The 25,476-nt window shown below is 33.6% G+C and overlaps 1 protein-coding gene across 1 annotated transcript; it reads left to right on the forward strand.

Annotated features, from left to right (window-relative positions):
• The first annotated feature begins 8,563 nt into the window (after window positions 1–8,563).
• Window positions 8,564–8,989, forward strand: LOC105793562 (hypothetical protein). Its single transcript, XM_012622459.2, has one exon. It carries the CDS (start codon window positions 8,564–8,566, stop codon window positions 8,987–8,989), a length of 426 nt encoding a protein of 141 aa, XP_012477913.2.
• Window positions 8,990–25,476: the final 16,487 nt, after the last annotated feature.

Raw genomic sequence — 25,476 nt, forward strand, 5'->3', positions numbered from 1 at the left:
AGGATATACTTTGGAGTTGTGTAATAGATTTCCAAGGTTGTTGGGAGGATTATCTGCCGCTAGCGGAGTTCGCCTACAATAACAATTTCCATTCTACCATCCATATGACACCTTACGAGGATTTGTACGGTTGTAAGTATCGTACTCCGCTATGTTGGGCTGAGTTGGGTGAGCGTCAAGTTTTGGGTCCTAGGTTGGTTTCTGAGATCGAAGATAAAGTTAGACAGGATTATCTAAAGGTCGCTTCTAATAGACAAAAGTCTTATGCAGATCTGAAATGGAGAAATATTGAGTACTCTGTAGGTGACTTCATTTCTTTTTTAAGGTTTTTCCGTGGAAGAAAGTTTTGATATTTGGTCGTAAGGGCAAGTTGAGCCCTAGGTTTATTGGGTCGTATCGGATTTTGAAGCTTGTAGGACCGGTTGCTTATCAGTTGGAGCTACCTCCGGAGTTGGATCGTATCCATGATGTATTTCATGTCTCGATGTTGAGGCGATATTGGTCTGATCCATCTCACGTTGTCTCGGTTGAGGAGATCGAGGTTAGACAATATTTGACTTTTGAGGAAGAGCCGATTCAGATTTTAGATTGTGATATTAAGGTTCTGAGGAGGAAGTCCATACCATTAGTGGATGTTCTGTGGTGGAATCATGGCACTGAAGAAGCCACGTGGGAACCTGAGGACTCGATGCATCAACAGTATCCCCATTTGTTTTGATCAGGTAAATTTCGAGGTTAAAATTTCTTTTAGGATGTAGAGTTGTAATGCCCCGAATAATTTATGCCTATTTCTATAAATATCTGACACAAATGAGTATCTGCTTCAGTGGTTAAGTGTTCTAGGTATGTGTATGAGGTTTTGGGTTCAAGTATCACCTTTGCTAAATTTTGTTATTTTTATCCAAGTCGTACCCTTGCTGAGTGGGCTTATATTAAATTGACTGATAATTCTTATTAGAATGAGTCTGCCGGTTCAAGTGGTAAGGGGGTTGGTGTGTTGGAGGTCTTGTGGTTGAATCCTTGCGCGAGTGTGGGTATTATTTTTTGCTCGGTTGCATGGTAGAGTTTCGGTGCTTTAGGGATTCTAGGGTAGTTGGATGTGAATTAGTGGGGGTTAGGATATTAGTGGGTTTTTAATTAGATTTTATTTAATTTTTATTCTTTTTGTTTTTCCCAAAATTTCCCTCAGCTTTTGACATTTTGTTTCCCTTTTCTACTCTGCCGAATTTTTTTCTCTCCCTCTCTTTTTTCATTTTTCCAATTCGTCTCCTTTTTGTGTAATGTTTGATTACGTTTGTTCGATAAGTCTTGTATTGTTACGATCTTATTATTTCGTGGCTAGTGTTTTAATGGGGGTTTTGTGTTTATTCTCGGTTAGGGGAAGGGCAAGAAGCAGTTGGTGCTCCTATAGCGATTTGAGCATTAGGGGTGTTTGTTCGTCAGTGGTAAGTTTTCGAATTCTTTGTTTGTTTTTGTAAGGCTTTGTTTGTGGAATGGTTTCGGATTGAGTTTTGTAAGTGCGTACTGAATTTGGGCCTTTGGATGTTGTTTCTTAGGTTCGGTGGTCTCTGGAGTGCTTGTGCATAAAAAAGATATCAGGTGTGTACCCCTTATGCATGAAAAATAAGATTTAGTGAAAGCCGAAAGTGTAGACTGTCGAGGCCATACAAGTGTGTGGTAACTCGTGTGGTTGGTCGTGTACGAGATACGGCCGTGTGACTAACGAAGGTGCGATCGTATGCAAGACACGAGCTTGTGATGGTTTGGGTGTAGCCGTGTGGGTCACACGGGTGTGTGGGTTTTAGGCCAGGCCGTGTTGGTTACACAGGTGAGGCCAATCTAGGCTTGTGGGCACATGGGCGTGTGGGCCCATACGGGCATGTGGGCCCTTAGTTCTAAAATTTTCCCTAGGGTCGCACGGATCATCTCGATCGACTCTGGACCTACCGTAGGGTCGGTAAGGGCTAGGTAAACCCTAAAATTAGGTGATCTGATATTCTGATATTCTGCGCTGAGTAGGACACTGATATGTATGTCTGATTATTCTGATAATTGCATATATATATGACATCTATATATGAGCATGTTGTGCATGGGATTACTTTACCTATGACTGGGGTGGGTTTTGTATATATGGAGGAAGTGTTCTGTATGGCAACCTTCGCCTATATTTCTGGCAGCATGGCTGCATATTATCTGATATGTGTAGTAATGACACAATGTAGTGTGTAGAGATGGGTGGATGTTTTTAACCCCACATGGTGTGATGGGATGGTCGGAGTTGGTGTGTAGAGGATAGAGGTAGGATTCTGTATATCTGTTCTGCATATCTATATCTGTATTTGTATCCATAAAGGACTTGACTCCAAATCTGAAACTGAATCTCACTGTGTATGTGATATCTGTATAACTAGCATGACTTATTCTGTTGGGTTACACACTGAGTTTACGAAAACACACATACGTTTGTCTGTTCTGTTTAGGTAATCCACGGACTTAGGCAGATCGGTGCGATGGAGCCTCACGGTGACCACGAGTTCGTAATTGATTAAGATTCTTATTATTATTAATGAAGGTTATTTCTGGGAATTTTGTATTAATAGACTTTTCGGACTGTTGATTTTATTTTGTATTTGAGGTTTTTCATTTTACACTTAATCTAAGACAATTAGCTCAAAACATGACTTTTACTAAACCAGATTTTTCAGATAATACGAACGAGATTTCCAAATATAACATTTTTAAGAATTCCGCTGTAAGTTATGTTTCAATAAAGGAACTAATTAAATGATGTTTTCAGTAATAATCATGAATGAATATGAGTTATAAAAGTTGAATAGTTTATCGAAACAACTAAGTTTTCAAAACCCATTCTTTGTGACATCTCCGAAGTCAGCCATAACGTATAGGCCGGGTTTGGGGTATTACAAGTAACCACATACATGATTTGGCAGTGCAAATTTAAAGTGGATGTAAATGAAAATTGTGATGTATTTAGCCAACAATGTTCCCTTTGTTTATGGCTTATTTGACTAGTTCATGTTTTTTTTTTAAGTGGTTGGAATTTGCCTTTGTTCTTTCAATCCGTTGAAGCTCAATGCTTAATGTTATGCTGCCAACAGCTCTACCATCTTACTACAATTGCATGAAAAAGGCTTGGAAATTTTGTAAGCATTTGGAACATTTTGTTTCAAGTAGTGCTCAATTAATCACATACTTAAAACTATCAACATTTTGACACCTAACAACGTTGTCACACTCAATGAATGAAAAATATAAATGGATAATAATAATACAAAGTTGAGAACCTAACTCTTCCATAATATCAACAAAGCATCCCTTGCTCACTTTGTCATCCTTGTTATTATTATTTTTAATATTCTTAGTTGCCTCACAATAAACAAAGCAAGAAGTTTATGAATGAACATAGTATAAATTGAAATAGCAACAATTGTGGGATATATACCAAAATCCATTCCTTTTTTCGGTGCATAGTTTCCAACACAAAAGATAAATGAAAAAGGTCGGTATTCAAATATTATTTCTCAGCTCCATGTTCTTGGTGATAGTAGCCTTGCCTATTAAACCTCCTGTAAGGCCGTGGGTGTGAGCAAATCCCCCTCGGCTTATCCCACTATGTACTTCCTAACTGATGTTAGTGAACTACGCATCTGGAACGGTGTCATTGGTCCCATCCCCATTTCTATCTTCTGACACATCAGATGTAGGAAATGAGAATGGCAAAGCAATAGAGAGTAGTCAAAGAGATGGAAATGGGATTGAGAATGGAGTAGGAGAAAGGGAAAATATTCATAGGCATAGGCATAAGGAGATGACACCCGGACAAAGTTACTATTGTTGATGGCTGCAGATAGTGGAAAGAGATTGTGTTTGTGATATCGTAGCACACTTGCCCCCCTTCCTTTCCTACCATCTCCATCATTGCAATGTCGTTGTTGGTGAAGCCTGCAAGGTCACCTTCACATATGGAGGGCGGCTAAGACCATGATTTATCACTACCCTTATTTCCACCTCGTTTTGCTTTCTTCTATGTAATTGAAGATATTGAGTTTGATGCAAACATACGTTGTTGTTATTATGTTTTTTTTTTAATTTTCATATATCATTCATTCTTGCATTTGAAAAAGAACGTCAAACAGTTTGGGTTCGATCGTCAACATCTTGAACTCTATTATTCCAAAACTACAACCTCCATTCTATTAAAGAAATGATCAAATGTCACTATAACTGGTTAGATAAATTGATAGAACTATCAAGTCAATTTACAATTAATAGAATAAAAACAAAAAAGGAAAAGAAATTTTTTTCTACCAACATATGAAAGGCACCAGAAAACATTTTAAAACAATATATTACAATTTTTAAATATAAATACAAGTGTTAAGCCATTTTATAATTTGGGCATTAATCCTACATAAAAAAAGTGTCTTACTTCAATAAGCAGGTGTACTACACATTCTATCAAACATGTTTGTTTTGGAATGAGGGTAATGGTACTATAGCAACTTTAGATTGCCAGATAGATAGGGTGTACCAATTGTGACGAAAGAGATTAGGTGGAGACTAGACCTATCTAAGGGCCTGGTAGCCCGCCCGGGCCTATAAGCACACTTGACTTGAGTCGGGTTTGGATAAGGATTTTTTCACTTTGGGTTGTCCCAGCCCAAATTCAATTTAAATATTGTAAGAGTACTTTTATATTAAAACTCAATTATAAAAATATATAAAATAGTGACTAAAATTATAACTTTTAACATTTTATTAATTTTTTCATAGTAAAATAGACTTTTTGGACGGGGTAGTCCGACCTTAAAAAATTTATCTCGGCTTGAAAAATATTTTAAAATCGGGTCTTGACTGGCTCGACTCGACCCATGGACACATCTAGTGAGAACAATGTCGCACCAAACACTTCTTTAAACATATATAATCAATTATCTGTGATCATTTCGATCGAGCACCTCACAAAAAGATTTACTTATAAGTGAGATTGGGTAAAGAAAAATGTCACACCAAGCACTTCTTTAAACATGCATAATATCATTCCGAAAGTAATACCTCACCAAATCAATCACTTTAAGTAAAGAAGGATATGCTTATGGAAATACTCGTTCAACTAAAGATTTTAACATACTTCCTATGTTAGCCACCACTAGATGACACTATAGTTCACTCACAAACTTCATGTAAAGTCTTTTTGAACTTTGCTACTCATATACTAATGAAACTCTCCCAAACATCTTCACCACTTTTTAGCACTCCAACCTCCTGCACCAAATCTTCTACCAACACATTCTTTCTGATATTTAAGATTTTTGCCCGAATCTTATTAGCCTTGTACTCAAGGTTTTCAAAAATGGTCTCTTTCATATTCCAACTCAATGAAACAATGTCATGGATAAACCTTCAAACACATTATACTAATTGGACATTTCCAGGAAAATACAACTGCATGATTCTTTTGATAAACTCGTTTACATATTTCAGAACTAGAAATTACATTGATGTACACTCGAAGAGTCAATCCCTAATTTATGAATAATAGAGTAGCCAAAAGGAAAGATTCAAAAAAAACATTCTAGAAAGAAGAAACACATGATGCAAAAGCTTTCACCAAAGGCTATATAGTTTCATGGGATTGGATACCCCCAAAGTTGCCACCATAATCTGCAAGAGAATATTGTGTATATCAATTTACAGATACAGTGATGAAATGGTGATTGATTGAGTAAAATTTTATTCATTGGTGTAGCTTTGATTCTCAATGTATAGAAAGAATAAGAATAAGTGGTAGGGCAGCCAATTTCATGTTACTCCAATTCTTTCCATATATCTGCTTTAAAATAATATCCACTGTCGAAAAACAATATTGGACCACTCCCCAACTTTTTATGTTGGAGGAAACCTCCATTTCTCTTTTTCTTTGCTGCTAAAGAATCTATCATCCAAGTTGAATATGTGTGTATGTATTTTAATGTCAAAGCTCAACTAGTTGTCAAATTTCTTTTTTAACAAGGTTAGTGCTTAGAAGCTATATGTTGGATTAAGTACTAATATTCTATGCAACATATATTCAAATCCAACACATAATTATGCTTGATTATATGAAAATGAGATTTTTGAACTTGCAGAACAAATATTGTTCTTAATGCATGAATTTATCCTCAAGAACATTTTATGTAAGGTTTTCAATTTGGAAATGATTTTTGGAGCAAAGAAATTCTTTTCCTCACTAAAAAAAAAGAAAATAAAGAGGGTTTGAAAGAACTTTGATTCTCATAAAACACACGCATTCATAATTTAGTTATCTAACAAGTTAGAAAACTATAAGGAAAAACAAAGGATTAGAAACAAATTAGATCTCACAAAGTTAAAAATCAAACTTTGAACAAAAAGAAAAAGGCTTAGAAATTCATGGACAAAATAAAATAAAATAAAACTGAAGTGGCTATGTTTAGGTATTTTTTAACCTAATAATGTCTATTTATAATGTAAAAATAATAGAATGGAGAGAGTACAAAAGTGCCTTTAATTAGCAGGATATTTTTTAGGTTTCTTGGTAATTTTTGTGTCAAACTTTTAGTCCAATTTTGGACACCGTGCTAATTTTTTTAGGCTCAAGTCGTGAATTAACTTCTATTAGATCTTTCAATTCCCTTTGAATTGATATTATGGGCCCAAAACGGATTTCTGTAACTCAAGTTATGGTCAAAATATTGAAGTAGTACTATTTGGAAAGTCTAATCCAAAAAACTTGCCAAAAATAAACTTTAAACTCTTTTTTCTTCAATTATTTACCTAAATAAATAATATATTTAAGAACTTAAATAGTATAATTCAATTGGAGAATTATCACAAATAATTAGAAAATTACGCACTTAACAGCCAAACATGAAATCGACAGGACTCAAAATGACGCAAAAAATTTAGAACCTGAAATGATCCAATCCGAAATCAACTTAATCTACCTAGTGTGTTTGAATCATGAAAAAAGACTTACAAATTTTTTTATTTTTATTTTTTTTTTACATTTTCATGTGTTTGTTTCATGAAAAATAGTTTGGTCAATCAAAAACGACTTACATATCAATAGAAAATAAACCCTTTTCTAAAAAAAAAAATTTAATTGTTCTCTTGAAAAGTGCAAGTAATTTTTCGACAAGAGTTCTGTAATTTAATTTTTATATAAAAATTAATTTAAATTACAACTAATGTTATTATATTACTAATAAAATTTTATTTTATAAAAATGTTAAAATATGGATATCAAATATTATAAATTTGAATATTATTAAACATATTTATAATTATATATTTTAATGATATAATAAATTTTAATATTTTAAATAGTCTTAAATTTTTTTAAAATATCTATATGCATATTTTAATAATATAAATAAGTGTATTAGTTTAAATTATTGTTAGCTTAATTTATCTTTTCTAACTCCAATGTGTTACTATCCACTCTCACATATGAAATATATAAAGGTCAAATTAAGTTTTAATTAAGAATTTTTATTATTAAGAATATATAATATATTATTTATTATAAAATATGATCTTATTATAACATAAATTCGATTGCCGCAATGAAATACTTCTATATGTACTACTATCCACTCTCACATATGTAATATATATAAGGTCAAATTAAGCTTTAATTAATATTTTTTATTAAGTTTATATAAGATATTAATTATTATAAAATATGATCTTGTTATAAAATAAATCTAACCCTTACTTAATGAAATACTTCTATAATATTTTATAACAAATATAATTTATGGTTTGTTTGTTTCACCAACAACTTTAAAAATTATTTTTTACCAAACAGGAAATATTTTTGCAAAATAAATTTTTTAACAATCATTTTCCGTAATAGTGAACAAATACATGATTTGGCACTGCAAATTGAAAGTGGGTGTAAATGAAAATTGTGATGTATTTAGCCAACAATGTTCGTTTTATTTACGGATTATTTGACTAGTTCATGTTTTGTTTTCGAAGTGGTTGGAATTTGCCTTTGGTCTTTCAATCCTTTGAAGCTCAATGACTTAATGTTATGCTGCCAGCAGCTCCACCATCTTACTAGAATTGCATGAACAACGCTTGGAAATTTCTTAAGAATTTGGAAATTTCATTTCAAGTAGTGCTCATTTTATCATATATTTAAAAGTATCAACGATTTGGCACCTAACAACGTCGTCACACTCAATGAATGAAAAATCTAATGGCCAATAATACAAAGTTGAGAACCTAACTCTTCCATAATATCAACGAACCATCCCTCATTCACTTCGTCATCCCTATTATTATTACTTTTAATATTCTTAGTTCCCTCACAATAAACAAAGCAAGAAGGTTATGAATGAACATAGTATAAATTGAAACAGCAACAATTGTGGGATATATACCAAAATCCCCTCCTTTTTCGGTGCAGAGTTTCCAACACAAAAGATAAATGAAAAAGGTCGGAATTCAAATATTGTTTCTCAGCTTCATGTTCTTGGTGGTAGTAGCCTTACCTATTAAGCTACCTATAATGCCGCGGGTGCGAGCAAATCCGCCTCGGCTCGTCCCGCTTTGCACTTCCCAATTGATGTTAGTGAACTATGCATGTGGAACGGTGTCATTAGTCCCATCCCCATTTCTATCTTCTAACACACCAGATGTAGGAAATGAGAATAGAAATGGAACAGGAAGTAGTCAAGGAGATGGAAATGGGACAGAGAATGGAGCAGGAGAAGGGGAAAACAGGCATAGGCCTAGGCATAAGCGTAGGCATAGGCATAAGGAGATGACACCCGAACAAAGTTACTGTTGTCGGTGGATGCAGATAGTGGAGAGAGATTGTGTTTGTGATATCCTAGCACACTTGCCGCTCTTCCTTTCCTGGCATCTCCATCACTACACTGTCATTGTTGGTGAAACCTGCAAAGTCACCTTCACATGTGGAGGGCGACTATGACCATGATTTATCACCACCCTTATTTCCACCTCATTCTACTTTCTTCTATGTAATCGAAGATATCGAATTTGATGCAAACATATGTTGATATTATTTTTTTTTAATTTTCATATATCATTCATGCTTATGTCTTTGAAAAAGAACATCAAACAGTTTGGGTTCGATTGTCAGCATCTTGAACTCCTTTGTTCCCAAACTACAACCTCCGTTCTATTAAAGAAATGGTTAAATCTCACTATAGCTTGTTAGATACATCGGTAGAAGTGTCAAGACAATTTACTATTAATGGAGTACAAACACAAAATGAAAATATATTTGTTTTGCCAACATATGAAAGGCACCTTAAAACATTTTAAAACAATATATTAAAATTGTTAAATATAAATGCAAATGTTAAGCCATTTTATAATTTGGGTTTGTGTTTTAGTTCAAAAAACAGGTGTACAACACATTCTATAATACTTGTTTGTTTTTGGAAATAGTGTAATGGTACTAAAGCAACTCTAGATTGTCAGATAGAAAAGGTGTACTAATTGCGACGGAAGAGATTAGTTGGAGAATAGTCTTGTCCAAGGGCCGGGTAGCCCGCCCCGGCCTTATAAGATCACCTTCACTTGGGTCGAGTTTGGATAAGGATTTTTGCACTTTGGGCTATCCCAGCTCAAATTTAGTTTAAATTTTAAAAGAGTACTTTTAAATTAAAATTTTATTATAAAAATATATAAAATAACAACTAAAATTTATGCTTTTAATATTTTATTAATTTTTAATAGTAAAATAGACTTTTTGGATGGGCTAGTTTGACCCAGAATGAATTTGGGCTTGAAAAATATTTTGAAATCAGGACTTTACCGACCCGAACCGACCCATGGACACTTTTAGTGAGAAAAATGTCACACCAAACACTTCTTTAAACATATATAATAAGTTATATGTGATCATTTTGGTCGGAGCACCTCACAAAAAGATTTACTTATAAGCTAGATTGGGTGAAGAAAAACATCACACCAATCAATTCTTTAAACGTGCATAATATCATTTCAAAAGTAATACCTCACCAAATCAATCACTTTAAATAAAAAAGGATATGCTTATGGAAAGACTCGTTCAACTAAAGATTTTCATATAATTATTATGTGAGCCACCACTAGATGACATTATAGTTCACTCACAAACTTCTTTTAAAGTCTCTTTGAGCTTTTCTACTCATATGCTACCGAAACCCTCCCAAATATCTTCACCACTTTCTAACACTCCAACCTGTTGCACCAAATTTTTTACCAACACATTCTTTCTGATATTTAAGATTATTGCTCGAATCTTATTAGCCTTCTACTCAAGGGTTTCAAAAATGGTCTCTTTCATATTCCAATTCAATGAAACAATGTCATGGATAAGCCCTCAAACACATTATACTAATTGGACATCTCTAAGAAAATACAATTGCATGATTCTTTTGATAAACTCGTCTACATATTTCAGAACCATAGATTACAGTGACGTACACTCAAAGAGTCAACTCCAAATTTATGAATAATAGAGTAGCCAAAAGGAAAGATTCAAAAAAATCATTTTAGAAAGGAGCAACGCATGATGCAAAAGCTTTCACCAAAGGCTATATAGTTTCATGGGATTGGATACCCCTAAAGTTACCATCATAATCCACAAAAGAATACTGTGTATATCAATTTACAAAGACACTAATAAAATGGGGATTGATTGAGTAAAAGTTTATTCCTGGGCATAGCTTTGATTCTTAATGTACACAAACCACAAGAATAAGTTGTAGGGAAATCGGTTTCATGTTGCTCCATATTCATTTCATATGTCTGCTTTAATATATCGACTGTCGAAAAATAATATTGGACCACTCCCCAACATTTTATGTTGGAGGAAACCTCCATTTCTGTTTTTCTTTAGTGCTAAAGAATCTATCATCAAAGTAGAATATGCATGTATGTATTTTAATGTCAAAGCTCAACCAGTTGTCAAGTTTCTTTTTTCACAAAGTCAATCTTGGATTATATGACAATGAGATTTTTGAACTTGTAGAACAAATATTGTTCTTAATGCATGAATGTATCCCTCGATAGCATTTTATGCAAGGTTTTCAACGTAGAAACGATCATTTCATACTTCGAACAAGGAAATTCTTTTCCTCACTTTCAAAAAAAAAAGAAACAGGAAATAAAGAGGGTTGAAAGGAACTTTGATTCTCATAAAAGGCGCACACTCATAGTTTAGTTATCTAACAAGTTATGAAATTGTAAGGAAAAAGAAAAGATTAGAAAAAAAATTAGATCTCACAAATTTTAAAATCAAACTTTGAAAATCATTTGACCAAAAAAAGTTTAGAAATTCATAGAGAAAATAAAATAAAATAAAAAACTAAAGTGGCTATGTTTATGCATGTTTTGGCTTTAACCTAATAATATGTATTTATAATGCAAAAATAACATAATGAAAAAATATAAAAGTGCATGCCTTTAATTATTGAATATTTTTTAGGTTTCTTGGTAATTTTTGTGTCAAACTTTTAGTCCAATTTTGGACATCGTGCTAATGTTTTTTAGGCTCAAGTCGTGAAATAACTTCTATTAGATCTTTCAATTCCCTTTGAATTGATATCATGGGCCCAAAACAAATTCATGTACCTCAAGTTATGGTCTAAATACTGAAGTCGTACTGTGTTGAAAATCCAACCCAAAAAACTTACCAAAAGTAAACTTTAAACTCTTGTTTTTCAATTATTTACCTAAATAAATAATATATTTAAGAACTTAAATAGTATAATTCAATAGGAGAATTATCACAAATCATTAGAAAATTACACACTTATCACCCAAACATGAAACTAATTGGACCCAAAATAACTCAAAAAATTCAAAACTTGAAATGATCCAATCCGAAATCAACTTAATCTACCTAGTGTGTTTGATTCACAAAAAAAAGTTTACAAATTTTTTTTTTCTTTACATTTTCATGTGCTTGTTTCATGAAAATAGTTTGGTCAACCAAAATGACTTACATATCAATAGAAAATAAGCCCTTTTTCTTTCTAAAATTGACTTGCCCTATCAAAATTGTAGAAAAGGATTCCTTTTGAGTAATTTGATTTTATATATAAAATAATTTAAATTACAGCTAATATTATTATATTACTAATAAATTTTTAATTTTATAAAAATGTTAAAAGATGCATATCAAATATTTTAATTTTGAACATTCTTAAACATATCTATAATCATATATTTTAATGATATAATAAATTTTAATATTTATAATAATTTTAAATTTTAAATAGTCTTAACATTTTCTTATAATATTTATATGAATATTTTAATAATAAATCATTTATAAATATTTAGTATTAAATTTTATAGTATAAAATATGAATATTTTACTAATATAAATATGAGTATTTGTTTAATTTATGGTCAATTTAATTTATCTTTTCTAACTCTAATGTGCTACTATCCACTCCCACATATGTAGTATATGTAGGTCAAATTAAGTTTTAATTAAGATTTTTTATTATTAAGAATATATAATATATTATTTATTATAAAATATGATCTTATTATAACATAAATTTTAGTTGTCACAATGAAATACTTCTATATGTGCTACTATCCACTCTCACATATGTAATGTATGTAACACCAAATTAAGTTTTAAATAAGATTTTTATTATTAAGATTATATAAGATTATGATTATTATAAAATATGATCTCATTATAAAATAAATTTGGTTGCGCAATGAAATACTTCTATATGTGCTACTATCCACTCTTACATATGTAATATATGTAAGGTCAAATTAAGCTTTAATTAATATTTTATTATTATTAAGTTTATATAAGATATTAATTTTTATAAAATATGATCTTATTATAAAATAAATTTCGATTGCCGCAATGAAATTCTTCTATAACATTTTATAACAAATATAATTTATGGTTTGTTTGTTTCACTAACAACTTTAAAAACTATTTCTTTTAAAAATACCAAACAAAAATATTTTTTGCAAAATAACTTTTTTTTAAAAATCATTTTCCATAATAGTGAACAAATACATGATTTGGCAGTGCAAATTCAAAGTGGATGTAAATGAAAATTGTGATGTATTTAGCAAACAATGTTCCTTTTGTTTACGGTTTATTCAACTAGTTCATGTTTTGTTTTTGAAGTGGTTGGAATTTGCCTTTGTTCTTTCAATCCTTTGAAGCTCAATGACTTAATATTATTCCGCCAGCAGCTCCACCATCTCACTACAATTGCATGAAAAATGCTTGAAAATTTTGTAAGCATTTGGAACATTTCGTTTCAAGTAGTGCTTGATTAATCACATATTTAAAAGTACAAACAATTTGGCACCTAAAAACGTCGTCACACTCAATGAAAGAAAAATCTAATGGATAATAATACAAAGTTGAGAACCTAACTCTTCCATTATCAACAAACCATCCCTCATTCATTTCGTCACCCCTGTTATTATTATTTTTAATATTCTTACTTGCCTCAAAATAACCAAAGCAAGAAGTTTATGAATTGACTAAGTATAAATTGAAATAGAAACAATTGTGGGATATATACCAAAATCCCCTCCTTTTTCGGAGCATAGTGAGCAACACAAAAGATAAATGAAAAAGGTCAGAATTCCAATATTGTTTCTCAACTCCATGTTCTTGATGGTAGTAGCCTTGCCTATTAAGCTGCCTATAATGGCACAGGTGCGAGCAAATCCACCTCAGCTTTTCCCGCTTTACACTTCCCAACTGATGATAGTGAACTACGCATGTGGAACGGTACCATTAGTCCCATCCCCATTTCTATCTTCTAACACACCAGATGTAGGAAATGAGAATGGCAATGGAACATGGAGTAGTCAAAGAGATGGAAATGGGATCGAAAATGGAGCAGGAGAAGGGGGAAACAAGCATAGGCATAGGCATAAGGAGATGACACATGAACAAAATTACAGTTGTCGATGGATGCAAATACTGGAGAGAGATTGTGTTTGTGATATTCTAGCACACTTGCCCCTCTTCCTTTCCTGGCATCTCCATCACTACACTATCCTTGTTGGTGAAGCCTGCAAGGTCACCTTCACATGCGGAGGGCGATTAAGACCATGATTTATCACCATCCTTATTTCCACCTCATTCTATTTTCTTCTATGTAATCGAAGATATCGAGTTTGATGCAAACATATGTTGCTATTGTTATGTTTTTTTTTTTCAAATATCATTCATGCGTTTCTCTTTGAAAAAGAATATCAAATAGTTTGGGTTCGATTGTCAGCATCTTGAACTCCTTTGTTCCCAAACTACAACTACCATTCTATTATAAAAATGGCCAAATGTCACTATAACTAGTTAGATACATCGGTGGAAGTGTCAAGTCAATTTACTATTAATGGAGTACAAACACAAAATGAAAAGATATTTTTTTTGCCAACATATAAAAGGCACCTTATAACATTTTAAAATAATATAGTACAATTATTAAATATAAATGCATGTGTTAAGCCATTTAATAATTAGGGTTTTAATCCTACATAAAAAAAATGTAACACCCTAAACCCAGCCTAGGAGTTATGGCTGAATCTGGCAGTGTCACATTGAGGTGTTTAGCGTAAAACTTATTGTCGTTGAAATCTTTAAAATCAATTAATCATTTTGTTATGAAACGGTGATTCCAAAACGAGTTGTTCATTTCCAAGCGTGCATCATTAAAAGCTAATCACTTTTAAAACGTTATAAATTTTCCAAAATCTCATTTTTTTGCGGAAGTTTTTTTATTTTGGAAATGTTGCGAAAACGTGGTGTCAAAACAGATACGTTTTGAAAACCTGTCTTTTTCTACAACTAGCAGTTTATATCAAACTAAATAAATAAAACCCCCAATTTAAAGTTTATAACTTTAAAGAGGCCTTTTTACATAAAAATACCCAAATTCAGTTACTTATAAATCAAAGGCTAAAAATGAAAGCTGATACGGTTGTGTGGCCATCATCGAGTCCCTCACAGCACCGACCCGCCTACAATTGGGGATTACCTGTACAGTTAAATAGAGGGGTCAGTTTATGAAAACTCAGTGTGTAATCCTCTAACAAGCAAACAGTCAATTAAACAATAGATAAATACAGTTTGGGCCTGAGCCCGTTATAGTAACAGTCCAGTTCAGTGTGGGCCTAAGCTCTTTCCCATAACAGTAAACGATTGGGCTTGAGCCCATCACAATACCAGTAATCAGTAGGGCCTTTGCCCAATTTCAGTAATAGTATCAGTGGGGCCTTGGCCCATAACAGCAACAGATATCAATCATGCAGTGAATAGTATGTAATATCATTAATCGATGCAGTAACAGTACAAAATCATTAATCAGTGCAGATATGCAGTTAGAAATCCTAACCAATCCAGCCTCTGCATACCACTTCGTCCCGCCAAACACACCATGTGGGGATAAAATCGACCCACCCAGCCAGACATACCAAGATTAGCACCGGTTGCGACACTAAACAGTATTGCAGCAAACCTGCCTGTAAAATAATCGGCATATAGCCATCAATAGGTCCACAGTCGTCTTGGGCGACCCGTGCAACCTTATCAGTACGGTACACTTCCTCCAAATATAACAGCCCATCCCCATCCAACATATCATGACATAATATCATACAAGTATGCAAAATGTCATGCTCAATCATAGTCATACATATCATAGAGCAAATCAAGCATACATAACATAAGGCCATAACAATCATTTAATCTCCTAGGGGTATAATAGTCATTTTACCCTATGGGGGTATTTCGGTCATTTTATCATATGGGGTATTTTGGTCATTTTACCCTATGGGGGTATTTCAATCATTTTATCCTATAGGGGTAATTAGGTCATTTTACCCTATAGGGGTATTTCGGTCATTTTACCCTATGAGGGTATTTCGATCATTTTACCCTATAGGGGTATTTAGTTCATTTTACCCTCTAGGGGTATTTCAGTCATTTACCATATGGGGGTATTTTGGTCATTTTATCTTATGGGGTATTTCGGCCATTTTACCCTATGAGGGTATTTCAGTCATTTTACCCTATTGGGGTATTTTGGTCATTTTACCTTATGGGCGTATTTCGGTCATTTTACCTTATCGGGGTATTTCGATCATTTTACCCTATGAGGGTATTTCGGTTATTTTACCCTATGAGGGTATTTTGGTCATTTTACTTATTTTGGGGTCTCGATGCAGATATCGACCTCTAGAAATGTCCGCAGTCATCTCGAGCGACTCAGGTAACCTAAATGGTCATAACAGTGTAAATGGGCCCAATGCCCATTACTCGGCCCAAGTGGGTCCCACATACTCTTGCCACTCGTTCATCCCAGATTTCACCACGGCTATGAGATCTACATAACCCAGTCCAGTATTTGCCACAAATCGTAGATTTCATTCGTGTAGGGCCCACGCGCCCATTGAGCCCACACAGTCTATTTCAGCCCAACGTGGCCCATTACAGCCTAATCCCATGAAAACGCTCATGGAGGCCTCCACAGTCTATTGCCCATGATTCGTGGGTTTGGCTTACCACACGAGCGATCGCATGTCCGTGTGGTCTCAAACGCCGTATTTTCAGCTTTTCGACTTTTGCCGTTCTACAGTTACAGTGGGGTGTTTACAAGCCAAATGTGATTTGCAGATTCACTTCGTTCCGAGCACTCTTATTTCGAAAATCAATGATAATCGCACCCTTGGTTCCCAGGCAATGTGCCAATCAACCTCAATCACCACCTACACAAAAGTCACCATCTTTATATTAGACTCATACTTGACAAACCATCTCAATTGCACCCCATTTACCACTCAATTATGTTTCTCAAAAAGTAACAGATGACTCCTTATCATACCATAACCACTTACCAACAGTGAGAAAACAGATTGCAGATCAGAGATGTAACGTACAAAGAATCGAGAATCGGGATTAATCCATCAGTATTTGGCCAATGGAAAGCACTTGAGGGAGAGGAAGAGAAAAATCGTGCACTCCTAATTGATCAACGAACCCTTGGTAAAGCTGAGAGCTATTCGGTAGAGCTTAAAAAAAGAAGAAGGGAGAATCGACTATGAGAGAAAACCGAAAAGAAAAATAGTGAGGGAGGAGAGAAGCTGTATTCAGCCAAGGTTGAAAGAAAATGAATGAAACCCGAATTCTAACTCTCACCAAATCGGCAACAACCCCAAATCCTAAAATCCCTCCTCTAATTCGGCTACACACTCTCCATCCACTTCCTATCCTTTAATTTTCTACTATTATCTCTCCACAACAACAACCTCCCCAAATCCCAATATTCTCTCTTCAAATCTCTCCAAATATCCCTCATCAATTCTCTCTATGACCAGTTCAAACTCCATTTAGCAGTATTTCAATTCAACTCTACCACTCACACGAATTAGGCAGCAAAATAAATACTCCATTTTTGATGCGCCACCACTCGAACCTTAGACCCCAAGTACACTTCACACGCCCCTTACCACTAGACCAACAACTCCTTTGTATCATATTTTAACCACAATAATTTAAGAACCTACTATCTAGATCCAAGGATTTTATTCACTTAAAATAAAAATTTTGTATAAGCCAAGGCTTGAACCCCTGACTTCTCAGACACTTCCAAACACTCCTAATCACTTAACTACTGAAGCAGACATTCATTTATGTCACTTCCTTGCACAACTAAATATTTATGTGCAGTCTTCTAACTTTTCCCTTGTTCAAAACCTATTTCTTCTAGGCCCAAAATTCGGGGTGTTAAGAAAAGTGCCTTAGTTCAATAAGCAAGTGTACTACACATTGTATCTAACTTGTTTGTTTTGGAAAAAAGGGTAATGGTACTAGAACAACTATAGATTGCCAAATAAATCAGGTGTACCAATTGTGACGGAAGAGATTAGGTGGAGAATAGACATGTCCAAGGGCCCGGTAGCTCGCCCAGAACTATAAGCTCACCTCGATTTGGGTCGGGTTTAGATAAGGATGTCGTTCATTTTTTTGAAAAACAAAAAATATTTGTTATCGACTTATTAAAAATGAAAATGGGGAGTCGCCACCGATCTTGTATTGAGGTGTGATCAGATCACCTTGAAAATAATTTTTGGGTCTGCGAGATTTGAGAAAATAGGTCCGGGAGTCGGTTATGCACGAGGAAGGGTTAGCACCCTCGTGACGCCCAAAATTGGTACCGAATTGATTGTTTAATGTCTTAATGTCGAAATTTTGAAAAGATTTTAAAATACGATCTTTGAAGTTTAAACTTGAGTAAACAAAAATGAATAATGAGACGGACTTATTTTGGAGAAATAAATTGCCACACCCAGTGAGTTAGGGTGCAACAATTTAAATGTGCACCCTTTTTTTAAGAAAATCATGTATTCGAAGGAGGATATTTGATTATTTAAGTCGATCGGGAAATCCAAACCCAATAAGTTAGGGATCAATTTTCCCGAAATTCTTAAACATCAAACATTGCATGTACTCTAAAATTGAGATAACAAAATGTCGTATCCAGTAAGTTAGAATCCAACATTTTGAAATCTTAAGAATTTTATTGTAGAAACCATGAGGTTTTTTATTACCCAAGAGATGCTTAATTACCCGAATTCATCAGAAAAATTGAAGCCCAGTAAGTTAGGGCACAATTCTCTCGTGAATTATGAACGTCGAGTATTATAACATCTAAAAGGGATTTCGATACTTAAACCATGTTAAATGCAAGATTTAATGAAAGAAACTCGACGGAATGATATACAATATTAAGAATCATTTGTAAACAAATTGCAATCTAATGATCTACGAATAATTAACAAATGCAAACAATCAATACAATGCACCCAAGAACAATTCTCACATCATATATATTATGTTAACACTTAAAACCTAAAGAATTTAAAGTTCATCAAAACACTAAATAAATTAATGTGCATGAAAATGTATGAATTAAAAATGATTTAAGATGTACGTATAAGAGAAATTATAATTGAATAAATTGAAAATAAATATTATATGTAAGAATTTGAACTAAATCACAATTATAGTTAAAAAGGAATTGTCAAATGGAATAATAATACCGAATAAATAAAAATTATAATTTTAAAAATATTTGTTAATTTAAATAAATAATATTTATAAAAAGGGAATGACATATAATATATAAAAAAAAAGTGAGATACACCAAGGAGTTTTTTGAATTCATTATGTATGTTTTAAGTATAAGTGGGAAATACAATAATAAAATTAATAATATACATTCGTATGCAAAATAAACACATTTGATATAAATTATATATACATATGTGTATAAGATAGTATTATAAGGGCATTACTAATTTTAAACGCAAAAGTATATGGATAAACATTTAAAAATATTATGAAATGTATAAATAATAATTTACACCAAATATATGCTAATATATTAGAATAGAAAAATAAAATGATAATGTGTAATGAAATAAAATAATGTATGTGCGTATATATGTGAAAATAAGCAACTATGTATGTTAAAATAATATTAATAATAATAACAATAGTAAAAACAACAAATGAAATGATTTTTAGCAATAATAATAAACAGAGGACGAAATTGTCAAAAAAACCATAATGTAGGGTAAAAATCTAAAATAAATAAAAAATGGGTCCAAATCGCGAAACGCGCATAACATGGGGGACCAAAAGGGGAATATTCCCCACCCTCCAAAACACGGCGTTGCAAGCTGGACCAAAATGTGACCAAAGCAAAATATCGGGGCCAAATCAAAAAGAAAAAGGGGGTTGATTCAAAAATGCCAAAAAAGGGGAAGGGCCAGTCGTGCAAATATCCATCCGTACGCCAGAACACGCGGATCTAGCCACATCTGGGTCGGGTCATCAAGTCGCGGCCTAAACGGCACCGTTTCATGGCCATTGAATCCGACCCAAACGACGCCATTTCAAAAATCGACATACGAATAAAAATAAAAAGAAACACTAACTAAACCTAGTTTACTTTTTAATAAAACAAACAGCAAAAAAAGAATGAAATGGGTCACTGCGCCGCTTGAATGTTCAGGTGTTTTCCGATCTCCTGAACCGTCGTTCGACTTGAATCACAACGGATCAAACAACGATTCCAATATCAGGTATAATCACTCTCTTTATGTTTTCTTTCTCAAATAGTAAATCAAAAGAAAAAGAATCAAAGAATCGAAAGCACGAAGCAAAGAATCGAGAGAAAAATTTTTAAAATAAAATCTCAGATCACCTTTTTCTTTCAATTTTTTCGTTTTTATTGATATTCTCCCTTTTTGATACAATATGCGTGTGTAAAATAAAAGGGAGAAAGAGCCTCCCTTACAAATTCAAGAATGGCTTTATATAGCCAGAAATAAAAAATTTACAAGGAATTCTTTCTACTATTTCTCTACTCTCTCTATTTTTTTTATTTTTTCTGATTTTTTGCTAGTATTTGCTGTCAATTTTTTTTTGTATTCTGTTGTCTCTGCTTTTGTTCGTTTGTATCTGCCACAGGTGTCGTACGAAGACGTGGAGCGGTGCAACGCATGAGGGCGTGGTCCCTGGCGTAGGCGCACGTACGGGGGCAGAGGCTGGGTCTGCTGTGCGAGGGAGTTGCGGCGCCCATGCTGAGCCTAGGGTTTCTGCAATTAGGTTGGGATTTGGGCTAAGTGATTTGGGCCAGGGTTAGGCTTAATGGGTTTAGGTTTGGGCTAGGGTAGAGTAGGGTATTAAGAAATTTGGATTTAGTGATTGGGGCTTGGGGTTATCTGATTTGTAAATGGACTGTGAATTTTTGTTTATTTGACTCCCCTTTTTTTTAATTTGGTTTATTTTATTGTGATTTTGGGTCCGGGCAAAATTTGGGCCCTACAAAGGATTTTTGCACTTTAGGCCATCCCAGCCCAAATTCAATTTAAATATTGAAAGAGCACTTTTAAATTAAAATTCAATTATAAAAATATATAAAATAACGACTACAATTTATACTTTTAACATTTTATTACTTTTTAATAGTAAAATAAACTTTTTGGATGTCTAGTCCAGCTCAAAAATGAATCTAGGCTTCAATTTTTCTTTTGAAATCGGGTCTTGACTAGCCCAACCCAACTCATGGACACTTCTAGTGAGAAAAATGTCACACCAAACACTTCTTTAAACATATATAATCAATTATATGTGATCATTTCGATTGGAGCACCTCACAAGAAGATTCCTTATAAGCGAGATTGACTGAAGAAAAATGTCACACCAAGCACTTCTTTAAACATGCATAATGTAATTGGCCCAATTTGCCCGGCCTACATGAAGCAAATAAAACGGCCTAGAATACATGGCCCAATTCAAAACAAGGGCCCAACACTACAAAGGGCCTATAGGGCCCAAACCCCAAACCAAACAAAGGCCCAAATTAACCCCAGAGAATAGTCAAAAACCCTAGGGTTTCAACAGTGCCGCAGCCAAGCCTCGCCCTCCGAATCTACACGCGATCTTCACCTGCACCAAAGAAAGGAACACAGCAAATAAACCACAAAAATGGCAAGAAAATCAAGATTCCAAATCGATTAGATATCAAGCAGATTTGTTTCTTTATTTTTGTTATTATTAAGGCTATAAAAATACCATGGATGTACGGTAAACGGGATCAGATTCGAAAATCAATAGAAAATAAGCATTATTTACAACGTAAGAGAAATAGAATAAAATCAAAGATTCAATCGAAAAATAAAAGGTTGATATCTGTTTTGTTTCTTTTTTGTTGTTGATTCTTTTTTATTTTCGTTCTTTTTCTTGTATATTGAAATAGAAATAAAACCAAGAGTAAAAAATTACCTTCGTTTGCCTTTGAAACGTCGTTGGGAAGGCCGAGGTCCTTCTCCAAGGACAGACGGCTAGAAGCCTAGAGGTTTCTAGGGCTTTTTGGGGTTTTTTATGTTGATTTTGGGAATTTTGAACCCAGATTCGGGTTTAAAGGGGTCGAGAAAGCCAAGTAGGGAATTTTCCCCTTTTTCAGCTACCACAGATGGTGGTGCCGGCGTCGCAGATCGGTGGCTAGCGCGGTGGCCGATGATCGGGCGACGACCGGGCTCTGGCCGGGCAAGCTAGGGAAGAGGAGAGCATTTTGAAGTTTTTTTTTTGTTTTTTTTAAAAGGGCTTAAAATGAAATTTTTTGGAAGAGTTAGTGGCTTAAATAGCCCTTCAAAACGGCGTCGTTTTGGGCATGGGTCGACCTGAATCCCACCCGACCCGGCCTAAGATTCGAGTGTTTTTAAGCGGAGGGGTAAATTGCGCTTTTAGCCCCTCCGCCTTTTTAATATTTTACAATTAGGTTTTATTATTTTTTTAAATTCGCCCTTTAATTTACTTTTAATTTCAATTTAGTCCTCTTTGAACGGCGCCGTTTTAGAGGAGAAGGGAAAATTTCCCTTCCAGCCCCTCTATGTAATTCGCACGTTCAATTTAGTCCTTTTACTCTCACTTATTTACGGATTTGCCCCGGATTTGTTATCTGCAGTTCGATTTAGTTTTTTTTTAAATTAATTAAATAATGTAATTATATTTTTTTTTACGAAATTATTTTTTAATCTATACATATATGTACATTCATTGTTTCCTTATGCACATATTTATTTATTTTTTAATTAATACTTTTCTCATGTACACAAGTTTATTTTTATTTAATTAATTTTGATTATGTAGATATTATTTAATTATTTTAACATACTTTACGTATACATGTATATCTTTTTTCTAATGAATATTTTTAATTTATATATATATACCTATTTTTTTTTTCAAAATGCTTAAATATATACTTATATTTTTAACACATATTTTATAATTTATATATATAATTATTTATTTGTTTTATTTATTTTCTTAAATGCATTATGACTTTTGTTTATATAAGTTTTATAACCGAAAATTTTATTTTTAAATCATATGTATATTTTTAATCTTCATAATTTCTATGTGAATATTATATACTTTCTTTTCTTTATTTATTTTGCTTGCTTTCTTCATTCGCTATTTAATTGTGTTTACATTTACATTTTTATTCATTTGATATTTTGCATGTCATGGATTATTGTTTTATATATTCATTTCGTTTATTTATTTGTTTATATTGTTTCTATGCCATTGTTGTATTTGTTATTGTGACATTTATACATACATTCAATATAACATTACGTCATCTTTTACTCGAATTTAAAAATAGAACTTTTCAAAATAGAGATAATACTCGTATTTAGGATTTTCAAGAAAATTGAGCCCTAATGTATTGGGTACCAATTTTCTTCGTTAAATCTAACAATCGAGAATTGCTCTTTGATCAAAAATAAAAACGAAAAAGCTTGTTGTTGGGAATTTAATATGTGTTGTCCTAACGCATTGGATGTGACGTATTGATTTCTCGAGGCAAAGATTTTAAAAAAAATATATATATTAATAAAGAAATATTCAATGTTTGGGATGTTGAGAAATTGTGCCCTAACGTATTGGGCTGCGGTTTCGTCATAAATCTTAAACAATTGAATATTATTTTAAATTTTATCACACAAATCTTGTGGACAAACTCATCTTGAAGAGATAAAATATCATGCCCTAACGCATTGGGTGTAATGTTTTCTTTTTCAAAATGAGAGGGCCTTAATAAATAATTTAATTTAATTAAGGATCGCATTTTTAAACTCTCGACTTTAAGACATAAATTAATCAATTTGGTACCAATTTTTTGGCGTTACAAGGGTGCTAATCCTTCCTCGTACGTAACTGACTCCCGAACCCGTTTTTCTGAAACTCGTAAATCAAAGTCATTTTTTGGTGATCCAATCACACCTTAATATAATATTGGTGGCGACTCCAAACTTTCATCGACAACTATTTTTTGTTTTTTTTCAAAAAGAAAAATGATTTTGACAGCTTGGCGACTCCGCTGGGGAATTTTTAAAAAATAAGAGAGTCGAGCCACAAAATTGATTAATTTTTGTCTTATGGTCGAGAAAATATTTTTTTTTAAAAATTCGTGAGATCCTTTTGCATTCATTATTTTCTTGCTTAATTGATCTTTGCATTATACATTACATGAGTTGAATGATTTTACCCTTTTAAGTGGGAGTGAGAAACTATTCCTTCGTGAGGTTTTCACCTCCGTATAGGATAGTGGATCGCTTTCGGAGTACATTGGTACCTATGCCTTCGTGAGATTTTCATCTCCGTATAGTCATAGGGAATGTATTCCCCTGAACCGAACTTGATCTATATGAGCCTATAATGGGTGAAGATCGAGGAATCTGCTGGTTCGGGTACCTTTGCCCTAGAAACCGAACCTTATATAATGAACCTTAGGAATCCACCCTAGGTAGAGCTACACTAAACCCTAGTAGACATCCTAATAGGTGTTTTACTATTTCTTGATTATATTCTATGTTCATATATGAAACTGACTTTTTGTGTTTTATTTTGACTGCATGACATGGCATTTCATTTCATTATAAAAGGCGTCGGTTCATATTCAGTTGCTAGATATAAAGCTTATCATGGAAAAAGGGTTTCATAATAAAGTTGAGGATAATGCGGCTGTCCGAACTTGGTCTAAAACGATACAACAAGAGAAAGGTGATAGTTTGGCTGACGGACATGTATCGGAATTATGAGATTTTACTCACATCAGTGTAACTCAAAATAATTTACAAGAGTTGAAGGAAATCTGGGATCAGTGGAATGACGAGGTTAGAAAGTTATTTTATAATAATTATGGGGATTTGCCTTATTTGTTTGATGTGAAGGTAGACAAGCATTTGTTTCGAGCCCTCGCCCAGTTTTGGAATCCTGCTTACAGCTGCTTCACATTTGGGAAGGTCAATTTGGTGCCTACGATAGAAGAATATGTGGCTTTACTCCGATGGTCAAAGTTTTAAATGGACAAGGTCTACTCGAGAGCGATAAATGTGCCAACCTTTTTGAAGAAGCTGATGAGTATAATAGGGATGAGTGAGCAGTGGGTTGCTGCACGGATTAAGCAAAAGGGGGATAGTAAGTGCGTTCCTTGGAGGGGTTTGAAAGATGCAATTCTAACGCACCTAGACGTGAGGAAGAGGTTAGATGTCTTTGCTTTAAGTATATATGGCTTGGTTTTCTTCCCTAAAGCCTTGGGGCATGTTGATGAAGCAGTCACCGATTTATTCGACCGATTTGATAAGAAGGTTACACCAATTCCGGTAATTTTGGCAGAAACTTTCAGGTCATTGAGTGTATGTCGGAAAACGGGAGAGGGTAGATTCATTGGATGTGCACAGCTCCTACTCACTTGGTTTCACAGTCACTTTTGGAAGGTTGATAGGGTTTCATATCGGGTTTTCTTCGAAAGTTATTCGCCGCTAAAGGAGATTGTAGCCACACCAAGGAGAGACGACATTTCGGAGGAGAAGTGGATGGCAATT

This window comes from Gossypium raimondii, chromosome 8, assembly GCF_025698545.1.
Source record: "Gossypium raimondii isolate GPD5lz chromosome 8, ASM2569854v1, whole genome shotgun sequence".
In the NCBI taxonomy this organism is placed as follows: Eukaryota; Viridiplantae; Streptophyta; class Magnoliopsida; order Malvales; family Malvaceae; genus Gossypium; species Gossypium raimondii.